The sequence below is a fragment of the Choristoneura fumiferana genome, chromosome 6 (genome assembly GCF_025370935.1).
Source record: "Choristoneura fumiferana chromosome 6, NRCan_CFum_1, whole genome shotgun sequence".
NCBI classification, from domain to species: Eukaryota; Metazoa; Arthropoda; class Insecta; order Lepidoptera; family Tortricidae; genus Choristoneura; species Choristoneura fumiferana.
The window spans coordinates 10174561-10194704 of record NC_133477.1 but is presented as its reverse complement, the minus strand read 5'-3'; the positions used below and the strand labels follow the sequence as shown (position 1 = coordinate 10194704).

General features: G+C 36.9%; 1 protein-coding gene across 4 annotated transcripts in view; it reads right to left on the bottom strand.

Annotated features, from left to right (window-relative positions):
• The window catches only part of LOC141429003 (anoctamin-6-like), a 29167-nt gene that overhangs the window by 1777 nt on the left and 7246 nt on the right, over nucleotides 1-20144 (bottom strand). Inside the window, exons 9-21 of one of the 4 annotated variants that reach the window (XM_074089134.1) lie at nucleotides 19945-20060; nucleotides 17263-17429; nucleotides 16487-16577; nucleotides 16204-16330; nucleotides 15585-15746; nucleotides 12327-12473; nucleotides 10118-10305; nucleotides 9372-9502; nucleotides 6903-6990; nucleotides 6436-6550; nucleotides 5671-5784; nucleotides 3565-3673; nucleotides 2632-2765 (exon numbers count right to left, since the gene is read on the bottom strand). In XM_074089134.1, coding sequence (XP_073945235.1) covers nucleotides 2632-2765; nucleotides 3565-3673; nucleotides 5671-5784; nucleotides 6436-6550; nucleotides 6903-6990; nucleotides 9372-9502; nucleotides 10118-10305; nucleotides 12327-12473; nucleotides 15585-15746; nucleotides 16204-16330; nucleotides 16487-16577; nucleotides 17263-17429; nucleotides 19945-20060 — 1689 coding nt within the window. Of the gene's footprint in view, nucleotides 1-2631; nucleotides 2766-3564; nucleotides 3674-5670; nucleotides 5785-6435; nucleotides 6551-6902; nucleotides 6991-9371; nucleotides 9503-10117; nucleotides 10306-12326; nucleotides 12474-15584; nucleotides 15747-16203; nucleotides 16331-16486; nucleotides 16578-17262; nucleotides 17430-19944; nucleotides 20061-20144 lie in introns of those variants that run through there. The other 3 variants (XM_074089135.1, XM_074089137.1, XM_074089136.1) reach the window with 3 other exon arrangements.

Below are 20144 nucleotides of genomic sequence, written 5' to 3'. Positions count from 1 at the left end.
AAATTTTCGGGATTTTACAAAATTCCCCTGGAAATTTCCAAAATTTATATCGTGGTCTTCATTGAGGTTGTGTTGTGAATGTACGAAATTCAAGACTAAACCCAGTGCTGAAATTTCAAAAATTTTCCCTATCTAAATTCAAATTCAAATAATTTATTCAGTAAATAGGCCGCAATGGGCACTTTTACACGTCATTTTTTAAACTACCAGCGCTTTCGGAAAGACCATCATTGCCAAGAAGAATGCGCCGCAAGAAACTTGGCAGAAAGTCATTTTTTAAAAATAAAATAATTACAAATAAAATACTTTAAAACTACAGTGTACAATTAAAGAAAAAAATTACAAAATAATAATAATAATACAGAAATGTATGGGGTCCCTTAGTTATAAAACTATCCCGTGGGAATATCGGGATAAAAAGTAGCGTACTTATGTGTTATTCCAGATATCCGGCTACCTACATACCAAATTTAATGCCTCTAAGCTCAGCGGTTATTATTTCAAGATTTTATCCCTATCCCGTGGGAATATCGGGGTAAAAAATAGCCTATGTGTTATTCCAGAGGTCCAGCTACCTACATACCAAATTTCATAGCTCTAAGCCCAATGGTTGTTATTTCGAAATTTTATCCCTAGGTATCCTGTAGGAATATCGGGTAAAAAGTCGCTTATGTGTAATTCCAGACGTTCAGCTACATACATACTAAATTTATTGGCTCTAAGCCCAGCGGTTGTTATTTCAAGATTTTATCCCTAGGTATCCCGTGGGAATATCGGGTCAAAAAGTTGCCTATGTGTTATTTCAGACGTCTAACTACCGACATACCAAATTTCATGACTCTAAGCCCAGCGGTTGGTTTTTCGAGATTTTATCCCTATCCCGTGGGAATATCGAGATAAAAAGTAGCCTATGTGTTATTCCAGATGTCCAGCTACCTACATACCAAATTTCATGGCTCTAAGCCCAGCGGTTGTTATTTCAAGATTTTATCCCTATCTCGTGGGAATATCGGGATAAAAAGTATCCCATGTTTTAATCCAGGTTATAAACTAACTTTTCGCCAAATTTCATCCAAATCCGTAAAGCCGTTTCAGCGTGATAAAGTAACAAACATACTCACTCACTCACTCACAAACTTTCACATTTATAATATTAGTAGGATTTCAAGATATTAATTGGAATAACTCCCCATAAAATGGCATAGTTAAATTTAAATTATTTTTTGAATATATCAGATACGACGCCAAGTGAACGGCCAAGTAAAATAATATTTTAAAAAACGAGCTAGTTGTCAATGTCAATAGATGCTAACTATCCGTGTCACAATTAATCGGATATTGATTTGAGAAAGTGTAAAGATTTAATAAACAGATCGGTTAGTCTGAAAAGAATCATATTATTATGCCTATTGAATAACTACCTCTCTGCGAATTGTATTCAAACTATGATACAATTTTATTTTAACTCATGTAGGGGGTATTTCAATAATAATAATAATAAAATCATTGATTGCCACAGAAAATAAGAGAGGACTACATAAATAAAAACTAAAAACTATCTTTACTCAAGACAAACGATAAAAATAACATTAAAAATTACCTGCAGTAAATTTAGTAGTTAACGCGATTTTCAGAATAAACTATTAATATTTTTTCTATATTTGGAACAGTTAAGCTACGGCGTCTTTCTGTAAACATTCAACTAACTGAACGATCTTTCTACGTCGGTAGTTGTAATAGGCGCGAGTAGGGACTTAAATCTCTTACATATATATAATAATATTATGTTTTAATGCTTTTTTTTTTCAATTAATTACTCATTAGGCAGAAACCTGCTAGAGTACATTCTGTTTTTTATGTCAATCTCTTTGGCTAATAATTATGTCAAACATGTATGTGACAACTGGAGGGCTACTACGAAACTCGAAACTCGAAGTTCGTGTCGTGCGGACACTTATACTATTTAATACGAGAGCGAGAGGGACGGTACGATACGAACTTCGAGTTTCGAGTTACGTAGTAGCCCTGCTGACTGACATCAATATCTGCCTGCGACCTGTGGGGGTACCTACTACGAAATTCGAAAGTCGAAGTTCGTGTCGTTCCGTCCCTCTCACTCTCGTATTAAATAATAATATAAGCGGCAAGATAAGAAATTCGAATTTTGCACTTCGTAATAATACGTACGGGCCCTGCTTGACAATACCATAGATTAACCTAGATACTTATGGATTTACTTTTCAGGTAAAGGGAAGATCAGACATATTTTTTGCCAATATATTCGTAACCCTTTTTAAGTATTTTTAAATCAGAATAGGACCAAATTGTTCAAACACCCTATCCTCGAAATGGTTTTCGAATCAGGGTTCATTGGTAAATTACGAGTATGAACAATGCCAATTAGTTAAAAGTTAACACATTCAATAAAACACATTCAATGTACCTACACAAGTTACAATCAATAAAATTAGTTACACTGAGCAGCAACAAATCGGGCCCTAGGTAATTTTGTATGTACAGTGGGCCAAATTTTATGCCGCTCAGTAAGTATTTAATTCGATAAAAATCTATTAGGTAATAACTAAAACCTTTTAATAAAAAAATCATGATTTTGATATCAAACAGTCTTACCAAAAAAACTAAATAAAGTATGTTTGCCTCGAAACGGTACACATAGCTATCATGTGTTGCGCGTATATCCTTTGGTGGCATGTAAATACGTGGGCGATCTCCGTACTCTAGGTAATAAAAATCCTCAAACCAACCTGTACAGAAAAATTAATGTTAAAATGACTTCAAAGGCAAAAATTGGTTAGATAATATAGCGCGACAAAGATGTATTTACGGGGGCGCTTTATATTATTAAATTATTATTTGGTAAGTACAGTTGTTTTATCTCATGAAAGCGTGTGATCTATACTTGTAGTTGTAATGCGTATAAGACACGCGCTAATAACATCATCGTTAATGAACAAAATAATATAAGTTAGTTGTTTTTAAGTCTTTTTCGTAGGCATATAAAATGGCAGCTTTCGTCAACATCAAATCAAAAGAGAGAACCTTCTGTACTTGTACTATTACTTATTCTGTGGTTGTGCTACTAGCTGTAACTACATCTATAACTACCGCTCGGCCCGCGCGCTGTTTTCCAAATTTTTAAAGGAACCCGTACACTTGATACCTATGTAATGGAATTTCATACTTACTTACTGGACAGTACGAGGTTACTTCCCGGACACTAGCCTAGTCTCCAGGATGCGTTACTTTTTGCGACGTTTTTGATGATGTAATGGCAACATTTCATGTATTTTTTGAGAAATAGTACATTACATTACTGTAGAGACCAGTAAGTAAGCCATCCTGGACGAGTAGAGGTTTGATGGCCGAACCGTTAGGTGAGTCATATAGGTAGAGTCATTCACGATGACGCGTGCCGTAGTTCTTATTACAATGTCATTAATGTCTAATTTTGACAAAATCACGCGTCTTCGTGGATGGCACTAGGAATACGATGCGTTGGATTTCGAATTTCAATTACTGTTCCTTACATTACTAAATACTCACTGGGATAATAACATTGTTTTGGTACAAAGTTTTTCTTTTTATAAGCATTAAAAGAATCCCACATGACTACCATACCGTACTTAGTATCGTTCATATATCGGGTGTACATCTAAAACAAAAATAACAACAAAATAATGACGAATTGTCGATACTTAAAGCCAATAAAATAGTGGTACACCCTTCGCTCGAATGCTTCAAGTTTACTCGCAAGAGTCGCAAGCTCGTTAATAGTTTTTTTATGTAGCCTGTATTATGTCCTACTCCCCTTTCCTCCGCCACTCTTTCCTATCCTGGGCATCGTGTGCACCTGCCAATCGAGCTGAAAAGCGCTCAGGTTGTCCCGCCATCCCCTCTTAGGTCTGCCTCCGCTCCTCCCTCGGATCCCATTCGGCAACGAGCGTGCCCATTGGTCTGGTCCAGTCCTACTTCAGCTTGGCGGTCTTGTAACCCACATCTGTAATACGAGTTTTGGAGCGCAGTGCCGCGTGTTTCTGATTCGATCGGTTCTTCGAACATCCAGAATACTGCGCTCCATTGCTCGTTGGTAAACCTTGAGGCTGGACTTTTGAGCTTCAGTCAATGACCAAATCTGTGCGCCATATGTTAAAATAATAGAAGAATACAGATGTCGACGAGTTTGCGTTTCATTAGCGTCTGCATGGACCAGAAGCTCTTCCAGGCATTTTTAATACGTCTATCGATTTCTCTTGACTGCCTGTTCTCGAAGGATGCTATCTGGCCCAAGTAAATATACCTACTCGTCGACGTACTGTATATCTTGCCCATCTTCCGTACCGTAACTCTACGTTACACGCTGTTGTCATTGCCTGTGTCTTCGCTCTGTTCATTGTGAGTCCAACCTCAAAGCTCGCCGTGCTCAGATCTTGGAGCATTTGCTGTAGTTATTGCGGTGTTTGGAAAATTAAAAAAATTTCGTTGAAGAAGCGCAGATTGATAATCTTTTGCCTTCGATATCGTTAATACATGTATACCTACTTAAAATAGAAAAGTGGAACTGAATGAAACGTCTATTAACAGCGTCAAAAATTCATATCTAAGTATCTGCCGATAGAGCTGTCTCGCAGCCTTGCAGGTAGATACGACTTGGGACTCGCATGGTGATAATTAAAGCAGCTTTAATAAAATTACTAATCTAAATAATATATTTTTTTTATTTCAGATAAAAACCCATAGCAGCAGCATTGCAGTGGTAGGGCCTTGTGCAAATTGCTAACCATCTTGCTCGCTAATAAGCAGCAGTGCTTGCATGTTTTTTGAATTTGGCACTTGATATCTTAAAAATCTGCAATAGATCTCAAATTAGCAAATTAAAAAAAAAAACAATCAGAAAAAGTAGGTACAAATAATATAATTACTTACGCACCTTTAAAATAAAACAGATAGGTATAATTCAAAATTTTCTCATTTTAAAATTCCACCAGATTGTGTTTTATTTAAAGTTTATTTTGGAACTGTGATTAATATTTCGAATTGAGAGATATGTACGAGTATACATATATTAGAACATCACTTGAAAGGTGTGTTGCCGCATAATTTGCTTTCACTTTTAGGGTCCGTTTCCATCAGAGATGTGCGATGATAATAATATTATGTTGTGAGGAATGTGGTTATCGTCAACCAATGGGTACGATTAGAAACGCTTCATACCCATCCTCACATAGCATATCTCTGGTGGAAACAGCTGAGCGGAGCGAGGCCAGGTAAATGAAGCGTTCCTATTGGTTCATGACACATTCCTCGCAACGCAACACATCCTCGCATATCTCTGGTTGAAATGTAGCCTAATACACCAGAAACACTTTATGAACACTTTATTATATTTCAGCAGATCTTATGAGACGCTTTATTCGCATTACAATATCAGTCAATCATTGATGTGGTTGACATACCTACTCCATACAAACCCTCCTCTTGCTCTGTGTCTATGTCCCACTTCAGGGCACAGACCCCTACCATCATTGTCACCACTACCATAAATGACTACCTACTTATCATCCTAACCGGATAAATGTAATAGTTATTTAGTCTCAACACATAATAAACAATTTATACTAAGTACTTAGTTAGGTAACTGAATAAACTTACAAGTGTTACGTCAACTAGATGTTGAGAATAGAATAAATAGTGTTTCATACTTCCATGAAACCTTATGTATGTTTTCCTTGTTGCTATTTTTGTAGTTCGTGTCAATGTAAGCGCCTGTAACAGAATAGAAAACATTATTTTTTTTAAGGTGGCATTCCAGTGGCGTAGCTACCGGAGGGCTGGACGGGGCAGTGCCCCGGAGCCCCCAAGCTCAGGGGCCCCTTGGACTCTGACTTACAAACTATAAATGACTAATCTGGAGTACGTCGAATTCGGAACACGACTGATATGGAACTAACGATTTTCAATAGTTTAGTTGGGGCCCTAGTTTATTATTTCCCCAGGGCCTTTGGTTACCTAGCTACGCCAAAATGAATGAAGCTAGTAAGTATACCGAGCGTAGCTGGGAAGGTAGGTATTGTGGAGGGAAATGTAGCGAGTATGCGTAGCGTATCTGCTTTGGCGTATGTATCACCTATCCCTACTATGTCTTTGAAGACAAAGTAAAGGTGAGTAGAGCGAGTATTCGTAACGTCTGCGAAGCTACGTATTTAGTGTCAATGGAGAGAGTAGTTATGTGTAGATCAGCTGGGAAGCTATGTGGTTGTGAGTGGAGTGAGTATGCGTAGCATAGCTAGGAAGCTATATATGCTACCAGGCAGGCCATTATCTACGATCGAGTACGACTGGCACGACACGAAAAGCCACAAGCGGTATTGGAAAGCACCAAATTATCCGATCTTTGATCATAGCACCGTGACTAACGTTAGCGGGGATGGTAAAGAACGCCAAACCCTGGAGGATTGGCGTCCACACGCCAAGACCCGTGCCCAGCAGTAGTGGACGCCGCCGACACTGCACAAACATGCGCGCCTCGTATCTGACAAAAGAAAAAAAATTGCTAATAGCTTTATAGGATACTGAAAACATCATATGTTTAGATTTTAACTCCACATCAATTTTTATGCCACCCAAAAACAACTTGTAAAAAAGAACGTCTCGCAAGTCAGTTCTTCTACCGTAAAAAGTCGTGAGATCCATGTAATACCAAGTCGGTTAATTTATTCAGGTCGAAAATGGCCTGAACTGCTTCGAGAAAAGGATGGCAGGTACGGCCGTACCGCTTTTTTGCTCGACTTGGCGGGGTACTCCCGTGCCCCCTGATACAAATGCCAGATCTAATGGTTATGGCAAGGTTATGGCCAAGAGGAAGTAGTAGTATTCATGCATACCTTATGTCACAGAAGTTGCGGATCAGTATTAACAATGGCGCAAAGGGGAATGCCGCTCCTACTAGCGTCACTAAAGCAAACTGCATCACTGGGATCAAAAGGACAAATTTCGTCAAAATCGTTAGAACCGTTTCCGAGATACTTATGTCTCCTAATTAAGAGCGTTTATACTTGCTGAGCTGGCAACGTTGCATTTTTGTTAGTTTTTAGGGTTCCGGAGCCGACCGTAGTTACTTACATTTGAACGCATCCCGATCATATTCACATCTCAATGAACCCACCACTGTTTTTAACAATCATTGTATCATTAAATAATTCTGTAAATATGTTTATTTTATAAAACTAATTGGAAGACGAAAATTCGTTATATTTGTGAAATTGACATGATCATTTTTTAGGGTTCCGTGGCCAAAGTGGCAAAAACGGAACCCTTATAGTTTCGCCATGTCTGTCTGTCTGTCTGTCCGTTCACGGCTTTGCTCAGGGACTATCAATGCTAGAAAGCTGAAATTTTGCACGAGTATATATATGTAAACTATGCTGATAAAATAGTACAATGAAAAAGTAAAAAAAATTTTTTTTGGGGTACCTCCCGTAGGCGTAATGTGGGGGTGATTTTTTCTTCTCATCAAACCTTGTAGTGTGGGGTGTCCTTAGATACATTTTTTAATTTGTCAGTTACTTTTTTTAATTTGTCAGATACTTTTTTTTAATTTGTTCAATGCCATTTTGCTAAGTTTTGACCACATCCACCGTCTTTTTTGTTGGAGTCACTATATGTGCGTTGTTTATGTGCAGATTTCCTCGTGATTTTTGCCTACACCGAAAAGCTTGTGGTAAAAATTGGTTTAATTATTAATAACAAATAATTTATCTCAGTACATATAATCCTCTTCATCGGTTACGACGACGGCGACCCTAAAATAATTATGACGCCTATCATCTCGATATAACAAGCAACTAACATGTCTCAATTGATTAAGTAAGATTATGATCCAATGTATTACTATAACTCACAACGTAACACACGCAACGCACAGCGTAACACACAACGCACAACATAACACACGTAATGCACAAACCGTAACACACTAAATGAAAAAAATATAAATCCCTCTACAGCCGACATTTTTGAAGCTACTGCCGTGAGTCTTCATAATAAATAAGAAAAATAATCCATACTTCGAATAGAATAACAATTACGCTTAGTTTCAATACATATCTCGCGAAAAAGTTCCACTAAATATTCAATCGTTCCAAATTTCATATTTCATTGTTGCAAAAACCTTGAATTGTGTAGACAAGTGATACGTTACCTGATTCAAAAGCTCTACCAGCATACTAATAGTGTTGCCCGTCTTAAAAAACTTAAAACATTGTTGCTAAAATAAGAAACAACAATTTCCCATGCATATAAAAAGTGTGCGTTACGTTTGGAACCATTTTCGCGAACACGTACTTAAACATGTTTAATATCCAGAAATATTCAGATAATAGATTGTTAGCTTAACTAGTTTAAGGGCGATTTCTTACCAAGTTTGCTGAGCCTGGTTTTATTTGTATACTTATTTCCGTTAAAAAATTGTAGGTGTTCAAGTTCTGCAAGGTGACACTAAAATTCATGTTTTTTGCCAACTTTTTAACGTTTCATCAGGTTTTTGGTGCTTAATCAATACTATTTTGTAATATTTAATTATTTTGTCGTATGGGAAAAACGTTTTAGAACATAATGTCCTAAGTTGTTTGTCATTATACCTTTGTATTATTTTTTTACGAGGTTAAAGTGCGAGCTTCAAACAAAAAGTACAACTTTTCGCGGCCATACCCATTTGTCATTAATCAATAGGTTCATATCATAGCAAATTGGCTTTCTCTATGCGGTGTGGTGTATACCGCATACATCCGCCATCCTGACATTCAGGACGGCTGGTGTACCTCCCCATGTATACTTCATGTACGGTCTGCTACGATTATTTTTAAAGTAGGAACTAAATAGTACATTTTGAGTATTTTTTTCGTAATTTTTTATTTATTTTTATAATGGTACACCCGCCATTCTGACTCTTTGCCCCATTGGACAGAACTCCGAAGCTATTTAAGTATTTAAAAAATGAAATGAAGCGATTATATGTAAATAAACTTGTATGTTCTTTCGCTACTACTTTATCATAAATATAAACATACAAAATAATAAATACTTAAATAATGAAATATGAATAAATTTAAAATAATTATTCACTTCTGACTGAAGTATCTTAAAGTGCATTCACATCACTAGGGCATTCGAAAATAGACACATTAACTTATAATACTCGTATGTATATTAAGAAGTGTTATATCAGACCACATTTTCATTCAATTTTTATGGAATAATCGAGAAAAACTAACAAAAATGCAACGTTGCCAGCTCAGCAGGTATAAACGCTGTTAACCTACAAAAATACTTACAGTCAGTTACTTAGTACTCACTTAGAACGTTTTGTTTTCTGGCCATCATTGCTTCTGTGACCGGCTCTAGCCTGTATTCCCGTTCCCATGATGGTACATTTTTAGTGACACGTGCACCTTGATTGTAGTCAGTCATAGTGTTGTAAATTAATCTATGAAAAAAGTAAGTATGTTATTTACACGACCGTTTACGAGTAAACTAATATCACACCAGAATCAAGGTATAGGTACCTACACAGTGTTTGTTTGTGATTTCCGACAACTTCGACAGACGGTTCAGTTCGTTGATAGAAACCTATCGGGTTATTAACTTTTCCACCAAACCTATTTTTTTTTCTACGTAAAGTATATAGGTGGGTTAATCAACTTTTTAGTGTAGCTTGTAGCCAAAAAACAAATCACGCATCTTCGTGGATGGCACTAGGTATAACGTGTTATTTTTTTTTTATTTGACTGGTTGGCAAACGAGCAAGTGGGTCTCCTGATAGTAAGAGATGATCACCGCCCATAGACACCTGCAATACCAGAGGGATTCCAGACGCGTTGCCAACCTAAAGGCCTAAGATGGGATACCTCAAGTGCCAGTAATTTCACCGGCTGTCTTACTCTCCACACCGAAATACAATAGTGCAAGCACTGCTGCTTCACGGCAGGATTAGCGAGCAAGATGGTGGTAGCAATCCGGGCGGACCATGCACAAGGTCCTACCACCTGCAAAAAAATACTGAATGAAATAAACCCTAAGCTTAGGTATTTGGAGCACTTACCCTTTGAAGAACACTAAAAATGGGATCGCTATATGCCTAATCAATACCGTCGCCAACAGTACAAAAAACACCTCGTCCAAGCAAGTGAAAGGCCCGCAATGTGTAAAGCTGTAACGGCCGCGAAATTGTGCGTATAACCGCAATTTATGCTTGTTCTCTGGTCTCACTGGCGTATAGAATTCTGCGCCCTGAAAAAAAAACATGATTTCGAAATGTCATAAAACTTAGGATTCCATTACAGACCCGAGGCCGTATTGCCTAACGTTTCTGGCACTCGCGATCGCAATCAAATGACAGATTTCCCATACAAAAACTGACATCCATCCTTCCTCCAACTGACTGCCATCTCATAACAGCATTAGTGATCAATGGCTGGCCTTACCACCGTATACACTACAGGGTGTCACTGACCATAATAGGAGCACTCTTTCCCGGCACAGATAACACTGACATGGAAATACCGGCCCTGTTTTTCGTGTACACGCCCATAGAAGCTCCTGTCATTTTCTATGGGCGTGTACACAAAAAACGGGGCCGGTATTTCCATGTCGGTGTTATCCGGGCCGGGAAAGAGCGTCACCCCCTTAAATTCATGGTTGGATTCAAGGATGTATTGCATAAGCAGCTCAGTTATGCGAGTGGAATTAAACCTTGAATTTAAAGCCTTATCCTCAGTGATATCCTGTATTTACGTGGAACGGTCACGTTCTTGTTTTTAAGTTTCCGTAGCAAAAATGGCAAAAACGGAACCCTTATTGTTTCGCCATATCTGTCTGTCTGTCTGTCCGCCCGCGGCTTTGCTCAGGGACTATCAATGCTAGAAAGCTGTAATTTTGCACGAATATATATGTAAACTATGCCGACAAAATGGTAATATAATAAATTAAAATTAATATTTTTTTAGAGTACCTCCCGTAGACGTAAAGTGGGGGTAATTTTTTTTCTAATGAAACCTTGTAGTGAGGGGTATCGTTGGATAGGTTTTTTAAAACTATTAGGGGGTTTTTAACCCAACCCAACCATTAGGGTATAACGATTTTTCGATTCAGTGATTTGTTTGCAAAATATTCATTAAAATCGAGCGGCCCCCCCCCTCTAAAATTCAAACCGGTGGGTGGAAAAATTTGAAAAAATTCAGGATGGTAGAAAGCGGGTAAGTATATCAAACTTACAAGGAAAACTATAACGGTTAAGTTTTCTTGAGAATTAGTAGTTTAAGAGTAAATAGCAGCTTAAGATATAAAATATACCTAAACTTGGAATATTCCGTACAAAATACGAAATCCTTAGAAAAATATTAGGTAGTCAAAATACCATATACGGGACTTATCACGCTATTTTTACACAAGTAATATTTAGTTATATTTATGAGTGAGAATCACGAAAGTTTAAAACGTTATAAATATTAGGTACTTAATTTTTTCGTAATGGCTACGGAACCCTATTCCCGGCGTGTCCGACACGCTCTTGCCCGGTTTTTTTGACGATCGTTAGGTACTGCAGAAGAATAATTACCGGCCCACATCCCACATCTTACACGACGAAAAGAAAAGGTAAGAACACTAATCTAATTACTGCTATGAAACGTTTTCATCTTAGTAAATAGTTTTCGTAACCCTTAAGTATTTTTGGATCAGTATAGGACAAATCCTATACCTCGAAATGGTTTTTGAATCAGGGTACATTGGTAAAATATGAACAATGCCAATTGTTAATTCACGTCTGTAAAAATGCGTTTAGTTAAATGGGAAAAAATATAGCAGTGTTTTTCAATCTGTGGGTCGCGACTTGCATCGATCACATGCGTTACTTTGGAATTTTAACCTTATTGCTTTTACAATACGTCATAATATCCATTTGTAATTGTTGAAAATACGACTAGCTTTAAAAATTTACTACTTTTTTCCAGGTACGTATTCGATTGCTGCTTTTGATTATGATTATGTGGTCAGTATGCTCCAATAAATGGGGCCTTATTAAGGGTTAAAATCTTTCACCGTTATTGTGTATGATTATTCAGTGCTTGTATTATCAACGTAAAATATTCCAACTAACTGTAAGTAGAGGTAATCAGGGGGTCGCCGAATGTTTATCAAGTCGCGACATGAAAGTTTGGATAACTTTTTACCCTTTTAAAGTGTCCCACCGGGAGATTTGCAGAGAGACAGTCTCTTATTCATAAATGGAAATGTACGATTTAAATATTTACCTTTATCCATGCGTAGTAAAACATTGTTGGAAATGTCCACAGAAAGGACGCTGCGAAGGTTTTGAACATCAAGGAGCGTGCCTGGGATTCATAAGTTAAGTGATTTTCCAAATATTTGGTTATATAATAAATTGGTGCTCTGTAAATCTGTGAAAATCGATAAAAAATGCAATTTATTTGATTCTTATTGATATCTTTTTTTCTCGGACTTCAATGCAATTTGGTGAATGGGGAATGGATAAAAATTTTAGAAACGCCTGAAACTTTTTTTATCCACAGGAATAACCTTTTTTATTAACAGAAAAAAATATTACATTTTTAAGTAGCATCAATTAATTTAAAAAAATGAAAGAGCTTTCTTTACCGTCAAATTACGATAGTCCGGTCGGTTACGTGTTGTTCCATAGCCCAGAACAAAAAACTTTAAAAATAATTTATGTGTCTTTAACTCGTTCGTTTTGACAGGTGACACTCTTTACCGGCCCGGATAGTAGCGACATTGAAATACCAACCCTGTTTTTCATGTACACACCCATAAAAGCTCATGTCAGTTTCTATGGGCGTGTACATGAAAAATAGAGTCGGTATTTCCATGTTAGTATTATCCGGACCAGTAAAGAGTGTCACCTGTCAAAACGAACGAGTCAGACACATTTTTAATTTTTTGTGCTGGGCTATGGAACAACCCGTAACCACCCGGACTAACGTAATTTGGTGGTAAAGAAAACTTTTTCATTTCTTAAAATTAATTGATGCTACTTAAAAATCTGATATATTTACTGTTAATTAGTAAGGTCGTTCCTATCGATAAAAAAAGTTTCAAGCGTTTCTAAAATTTTCATCCATTCCCCATTGGTAAAAAGTCGTTGCTTATTCTGACTATGGTAAGCTCAATTTCACACTATGTCCTACAAATTTTTCCATTGAGTTACACAAAATGTATGGAAATTTCGTAACTAAACTAAAAATTTAGAGTAAAATGAGTATGATTGGTCATCCCGTAAAACCTAAAATGAAATGACAATACAAACTGAAATATAGATGCACAGAAAAAACAGAAAAATAAGACCATCACTGGGAATCGAACCCAGGTCCTCGGTAATCCGTACCGCGTGCTATACCGCTACACCACTGATGGTCAAACGGTACCGACACGAATTTCCTATGCACCTCATATCTCAGCTTGTGTTTCTTACTTAGTCACTTAAGCAGCGACGCTAGCGACATCTATGCCGTAGCCCTCATCGAGAAACTTTTTCGGCATTCCATTGGAACTAACCGCTCACCCGGACAAGAGATATCGTTACTATGCAATCAAATTAAGATTGGTTTTTTGAAATCTTTTTTTGTATTTTTTATTTCAATTCCAAATTTTTACTTTTACGGTCATCCCGTAAAACCTACGTAGGTCCTTAGGTTTTACGGGATGACCGTAAAAGTAAAAATTTGGAATTGAAATAAAAAATACAATCTAACATATATACATATATTACTGACCCCCCCGACCCAGTCACATCAAAAGTCAGTCACGTCCAGCGACCACAGCCCTTTTAAAGGCTGCGCCGCCCCAGCATCCTTGGGCTTGCGTCCTCCGCCCGATGAGGCTCACCCTTACTTAATACCCATCATTTAAGACAGGCAAAAGCAACGGCTCGCCTCCGTCTGTAAGGCGTCGGCCCGAATGCCGGACGCCGCCCTCTTATGGGCTCAAAGGCCCGTTGGTTGGTAAGGTTTGCCCGGTGGCCTTCCTGCCTTTGGGCTCGATCCCCTCGCCAAACCAAAACCCCCCCACCCCAATCACGTCGAATAAGTCAGTCGTCACGTCCGGCGACCAACAGCCCTTAAATGGGCTTTACAGGTTACGTTAGAACTGCGACCTCTCCAGAATCAAAAAGCTGTCAGTAATATATGTTAGATTAGGTTTGAAATGTAGGTCTTATGCAAAATTTCCACCTTAGTTATGCAAAACTTCCACCTTAGTTTTGGCGGTAGGTATTGGTGCGAATTGAGCGAAAAATCGGAACTTGAGTGCGAACTACGACTTGCTTACATTTCCCGGACTTGCTTCTGCTTTAACTCGCGACTTTGGCTTTTTATTTTGGTTTTTAGATTTTTCAAATTGATGCAGGATTTGTCGTAATTTTGGCCGAAAATTGAAAATTTGTAACTTGAATAGCAGCTATACCCGTTCTACTACCCCCTCCAAATTTTGATGGTGGGTAGCACTGGGGCAGCCCATTTTTTGTTTACATTTTTCAAATTTTTCGGACGGGGGGTTTTAAAGTGCTTAAACTTTGAAAATTTGTCTGCGCCTGATGAAAAAATAATTCGGTGCCTATAGTGTTTTTAAAAGCAATCTATAAATTGTTCAATAACTCTTTATAGGTTGCTCTAATTATTCAGCCGTCGAAAGCGCCCTATTTCTGACCTAAGTTATAGGGTCGTATCTCCTATAGTTTAGCAGGTACGAATTATTGAAAAAAAGTTGTGTTTTACAGATCGGCGTCATTTCGGAGAGGGTGGGTGTGGGATATCACCTGATAATAATTTTGGTTTTATGGCCGTAAAATATTTGATTTTCGGCCAATAAATCTGAAATTGGGGTCAAAAGATCGGGCTCGCTTAGCTCTTTAATCCTGCCCTGAGTTTTAGGGGACTATCTCTTAAGGTTCTCGAGCCAGGATTTATTGAAGTCTTGGCTTAGAGATTTTTGGGGAAGTTTTGTTAAAAATTTTGGTTTTTTGGCTCTAGAATTTTAAATTTTGGATCTAAAAATCCAGTCCTTGGAAATTATAGTAAGGTAAAAACGCCTCTATCGATGGTCTTAATATTGCGGAGCTATCTCTTTCAGTTCTAGGGATAGAAATTGTTCAAAATCACGTTTTTGTCGGTGTCAAACTTAAACAGGCAAGTAAAGAAAGTAAAGAGGCCCCTAAAGGAGCACAAACTAGGGCAAAGCCGGCTAAGCGCTCCGCAAGCCAGCCGGAAACAGCCCAACGAGGGCAAACAGCGGCCATCTTCAAAATAACCATCTTAAAAATAACCATCTCCACATATCGTCTATGATACTGCAAACTGCAATGCCGCATTACCAACAATTGACATTGTTCATATACAAAGATATTCAAATTAGTGTCCTGAAATTATCTATATTTTAAGAAAATAAGATATGAAGGAGTAGTAAAAAAGTTCAAGAGAGCATTAAAATTAAAATGATTCTTGTCGTATTCTTCTCAACATTCATAGTGCGGTACTTACGAGTTCACCCAGTATTTGCACAAAAACGAGTTTAATAGCAAATATCACAACAAGTGCAATTTCTTCGTTTTGGAGTGATATAACCTTATCCTTAATTAAGTTTATGTCCGTATATTGTTTGTACAAGAACAGGTACACCACCATTATGATTGGCACTGTGAACTGTACAATAAATTATACATTATATAAAAAATATCAAAGAGAGAAAAATTTAAGATTTAAGTAAGTAGTAAAGTTTTTTGTGAATTGTGTCTGTATACATGCGTGCACGCCCGCGCCCGTGTATGTGTGTGCGTGCGTGCGTGCGTGCGTGCGAGTGCGAGTGCGAGTGCGAGTGCGAGTGCGAGTGCGAGTGCGAGTGCGAGTGTGAGTGTGAGAGTGTGAGTGTGAGTGTGAGTGTGTGTGAGTGTGTGTGTGTGTGGATGTGTGTGTGTGTGTGTGTGTGTGTGTGTGTGTGTGTGTGTCATGTTAATTTTAATTAATTTGTTACTTATTAGGTTTTCAGTGTCGGTCTCAGTTTTTGTTTGTAGCCATTTGGTTATATTAGCGTTACACTCATACATACATTATAGAGCCTACAACCGATAACTCAAAACTACCACGTCGTTGAGCCACTCACCAGCACTATCCACAGCACGACTATTAGGAATGTCCGTACTTCCTTCTCAGCACCGTGCACGTAATTCTGTAGTAAACCCGTGAGCTTCGATCGGGGTTTGACTTGGCAATCAAAATCATATTCAGGCCTGACAGAGACAGACAAAATCATATTATAAGTTAGTACAGTCAACCGATTTGATTCCCTACGCCACTAATCTTATCACAATTCCCAATCAAATGTCTGGACGCAGTGATCTTTTTTTTACGTAAAATATACTTCATCTTTGTAGTTTAGGACTTACTTATATGTTTCCTTGGTTCGATCCGTATTTAGTTCCCACAGCCATATCCAAAAATTTTCTTTACGTCTCCAAAATACGTAGAATGCAGGAGCTAAAAATTTAACAAAGTGTCCAAATTATCGAGTTAGATTTTTAGTCCATTTCATTTTAATCACGTGTTTCCACATATCTCCACTATTCGTCCACGCACTGAAAAATTAAATCCCTCTGGGGTCGCGAATTGTCACAGACGAAGTTGGGAAACCGGTTGAGTTGGGAAAATACTAAAATAGACGAGACAAGTAAGTGGACGAATATATACGGTATTTGACAACTATTGAATTTGCCATATCCTGTAACTAGTTAGGTATATTATTTTACTATAAAAATATAAATACAACCTAAATACACAGACAACGTTTAGCGAAGAGAAAAAATAATTCGGTTTAAAATTGGATTTATATGTAGTCTTTTTTTTAATGTTTTAATCTGTCTTTTTCTAAAACGCTTTTCCCTGTGCAGCAATTATATGGCGCGGCGCTACTTGCGTGTGACGTCACATGCAAGTAAGTCTTTCTCTGCTTAATCTTGAATTTCAAACCTTGATTTGGTAACTCGTAATATTTAAAGGTAGCTTAAAAATTGCTTTTCTGTTCGATAACAAAATAAATAAAAAATTGTCAAATAACGTATTGAGAAAGTGGACGATTGAAATCTATAGGAGGTCGGCAGGTGGCTACGTTACAGTTGAAACAGTTCGTCTGTAACGCCCCTAAAACATTATCATGTCAACTTACCCCACACAGTCAAACATATCATATAATACAAAATGGCAGGGCTGTCCAACACTTTGTGAAGCTTGGCTGACTTGCACAGGTCGGTGAGCTTTATAAAGCGGCATGCTTCAAACTGATTGCACCTCGGGCAAATGTACGAGTTATTCTTATTTTTGCAAACGTCGTCCCTGTTGTAAAATCGTCAAAGTTAGAACAGTCCTTTAAGTACTACATTCCATCTGGAAGTGCGTAACTGCGATACTGCCGACTGTCCATACATTTCAAACACAACTAGCGTGCAGTTGTAAAATGATTGGACAGTGCAGTTGGTATACATAAGAAGAAGAGCTACTTAATTAGGTAACAGGTCGTTTCTATCAATGAGTGCTTTCTTTTAAAGTAAACGAAAATCATGAAAAATATTATCTACGAAAAAACTTGGCTTAGGCTCGTAATCCCAATTTCTCGAAATACTTATAATGTGCTTTGTGGGCAAATGTGGGCAAATGCACTTATTGGACAGGTCCTACATACCTACTCGTAGGTTCTGTAAAGCGTAAATTTCGAGAAAGTGGTTTAATTGGGATGCACCAAAAAAAAACCTATAGTTTTTATTTTATTTTTGGAAAGAATAGGATATTTTAATTTTCATTGATTTTGAATTTGGATGAGTATTTGATTTTTTAATTTTTTTTTGCGAAATACGCAGGATGACGTCACAGTGAGACAGCCACGTACCATTGCCTAGAAAAATTCAGGTCGTACATAACATAATCTGTGGCATTACAATTTGACAATACCTAATTCAAGCACAGTGTAGGGTCCTAAACGAACCATGACAAATAGTTTTATTTATTTTTCTTCTTTTAGCTTCGATTATTCCTATGTTCGTTTAATGGTGTGATAGTTAATAGATATTTTTTATTAAAATCTGAAATTTTCATTATTTTGTATTTACTTGTAACAACGTAATTTAATAAATTAATTTTCACCTCAGCACCTCAAACAGGCAGGTTTTGCTATGAGAAATCAGTGAGCAAAATATTTTGCTCACTCCGTGAGACAAAGTAACTTTTTAATTTTTTTTTTTAAATGCTGAGTACAGTGTTGGGTCTTCTCTCTAAATTCCAAATATTTGAACTTTACTTTGATCTGTCATTTCACTTTAACACGAAAAAAGCGAGAGATAGGATCAAATGTGTTGATTACAATCTTAAATTGAATTTTTGGTATTAGAAATATATTGATACCTAATAAATTACATGACAACGAAATATTTCCAAAATGTAAATTTTCCCGATCTTTTAATAAAGTACCTATGCAACCTCGTTGCACGAAAGCCGCTTCTCTTGTTTTTTTTTTATAAAAGAATTCCGTATACCTACTGCCTCTACAGTTGGAATAAATATTTGTTAAATTGTATGAATTTTTAACAAATCTATGTATGTTTATGTAATATAAATCTTAATAAAATTCATATTTAAAGGTTTAATAGCATTTATAATAAATTATACGTTTATTGTCCAACCTTTTTAATGACCCCAAGATGAGGCTTTTTGCAGTATTAAAAAATAAGTGTGACATTAGTACAAGATCAAATTACAATGCATGTTATGAGTATGAGATTTGTATTGTATCTACTGGACACGTTGTTATGGTTTAAAATGTGATTATTCTGTTTGTTTCTATTAAGAAACAAACATAATAATCACATTTTAAAATAGAATCCGATTATTAAATCGGATTCTATTTAAAAAAAAATTTGTTTGTTTTGTAAACAGGTAGGTATATGTGGTTTTATTCTTATGTTACATTTAAATTATGTTCTCGCTGCTGAGGTGAAAAATTGTATGTGTCACACGACACGGGACTAAAGTTTTTTTGCCTCTCGTGTATACTTAATTATGAATCCCTTGCTGTTCTCAGGATTCTAACCTAGAATATGTCAGTACTATTATATATTCTGTGCCTAGAATCACTCGCTGACGCTCGTGATTCAATTATAGAATCCTTCGCTTACTCGGGATTCAAAATCAACACTTGCAACAAAAAACAACTTTGCTCTCTTGTTGCACAAATAACTATTGTAAGTTGGAAATACTCGTACTTATACATTTCAGACTTTATTGACGACGAGATGGCCTAGTGGTTAGAGAACCTTACTACGAAGCTTGAGGTCCCGGGTTCGATTCCCGTGTCGGGGCAGATATTTGTATGAAAAATACGAATGTTTGTTCTCGGGTCTTGGGTGTTTACTATGTATTTAAGTATGTATCTATCTATATAATTATAGGTCAATTGGTGTGAATTGTCCCGTGATATTTATTTATTTTATTTATTTATTGACAACTGTTTAAAGCCGGGTGCGCATCATGTGATTAAAGTTCTATCTTTGTCACTCTTTGTTATTATAAGCAGGACAGCAACATTTTAAACTGTCAATTTGCTTAAGAGTGTACACCTGCTTTATAACTGCTTTTGTGACGAGACACTGCAGGGGTCAAATGAGGGTCATTACTTAAATTTTGTTTATTTAATTAAGTTTATCACATTTTTGGAATCTGATTTCGGGAAACGCTTCATAAAGCCTATTTCTCCAAATGGTTTTCGATTTATTATATGTTGTCAAAAATTGGGACATCCCAATTACAAAATTGTACATTTTGTTAATGTACATTTTATGTAAAAAAAAGAAACACTTACACGATGTATTTGTCTGTAGTATCATTCACGGCTAGATAGTACCAAATTACACCGAATATGGCAGGTATGATCAACGCATGATTAAAAAACTCATAGAACGCGAAAAACATGCCAATCTGAAGTTTAAAAATAATATGTTAGTGAAAAAAAATTAAAAGAAGTCTTAAATTATAGTCTTAAACTCTGTTAAAATTAGATAC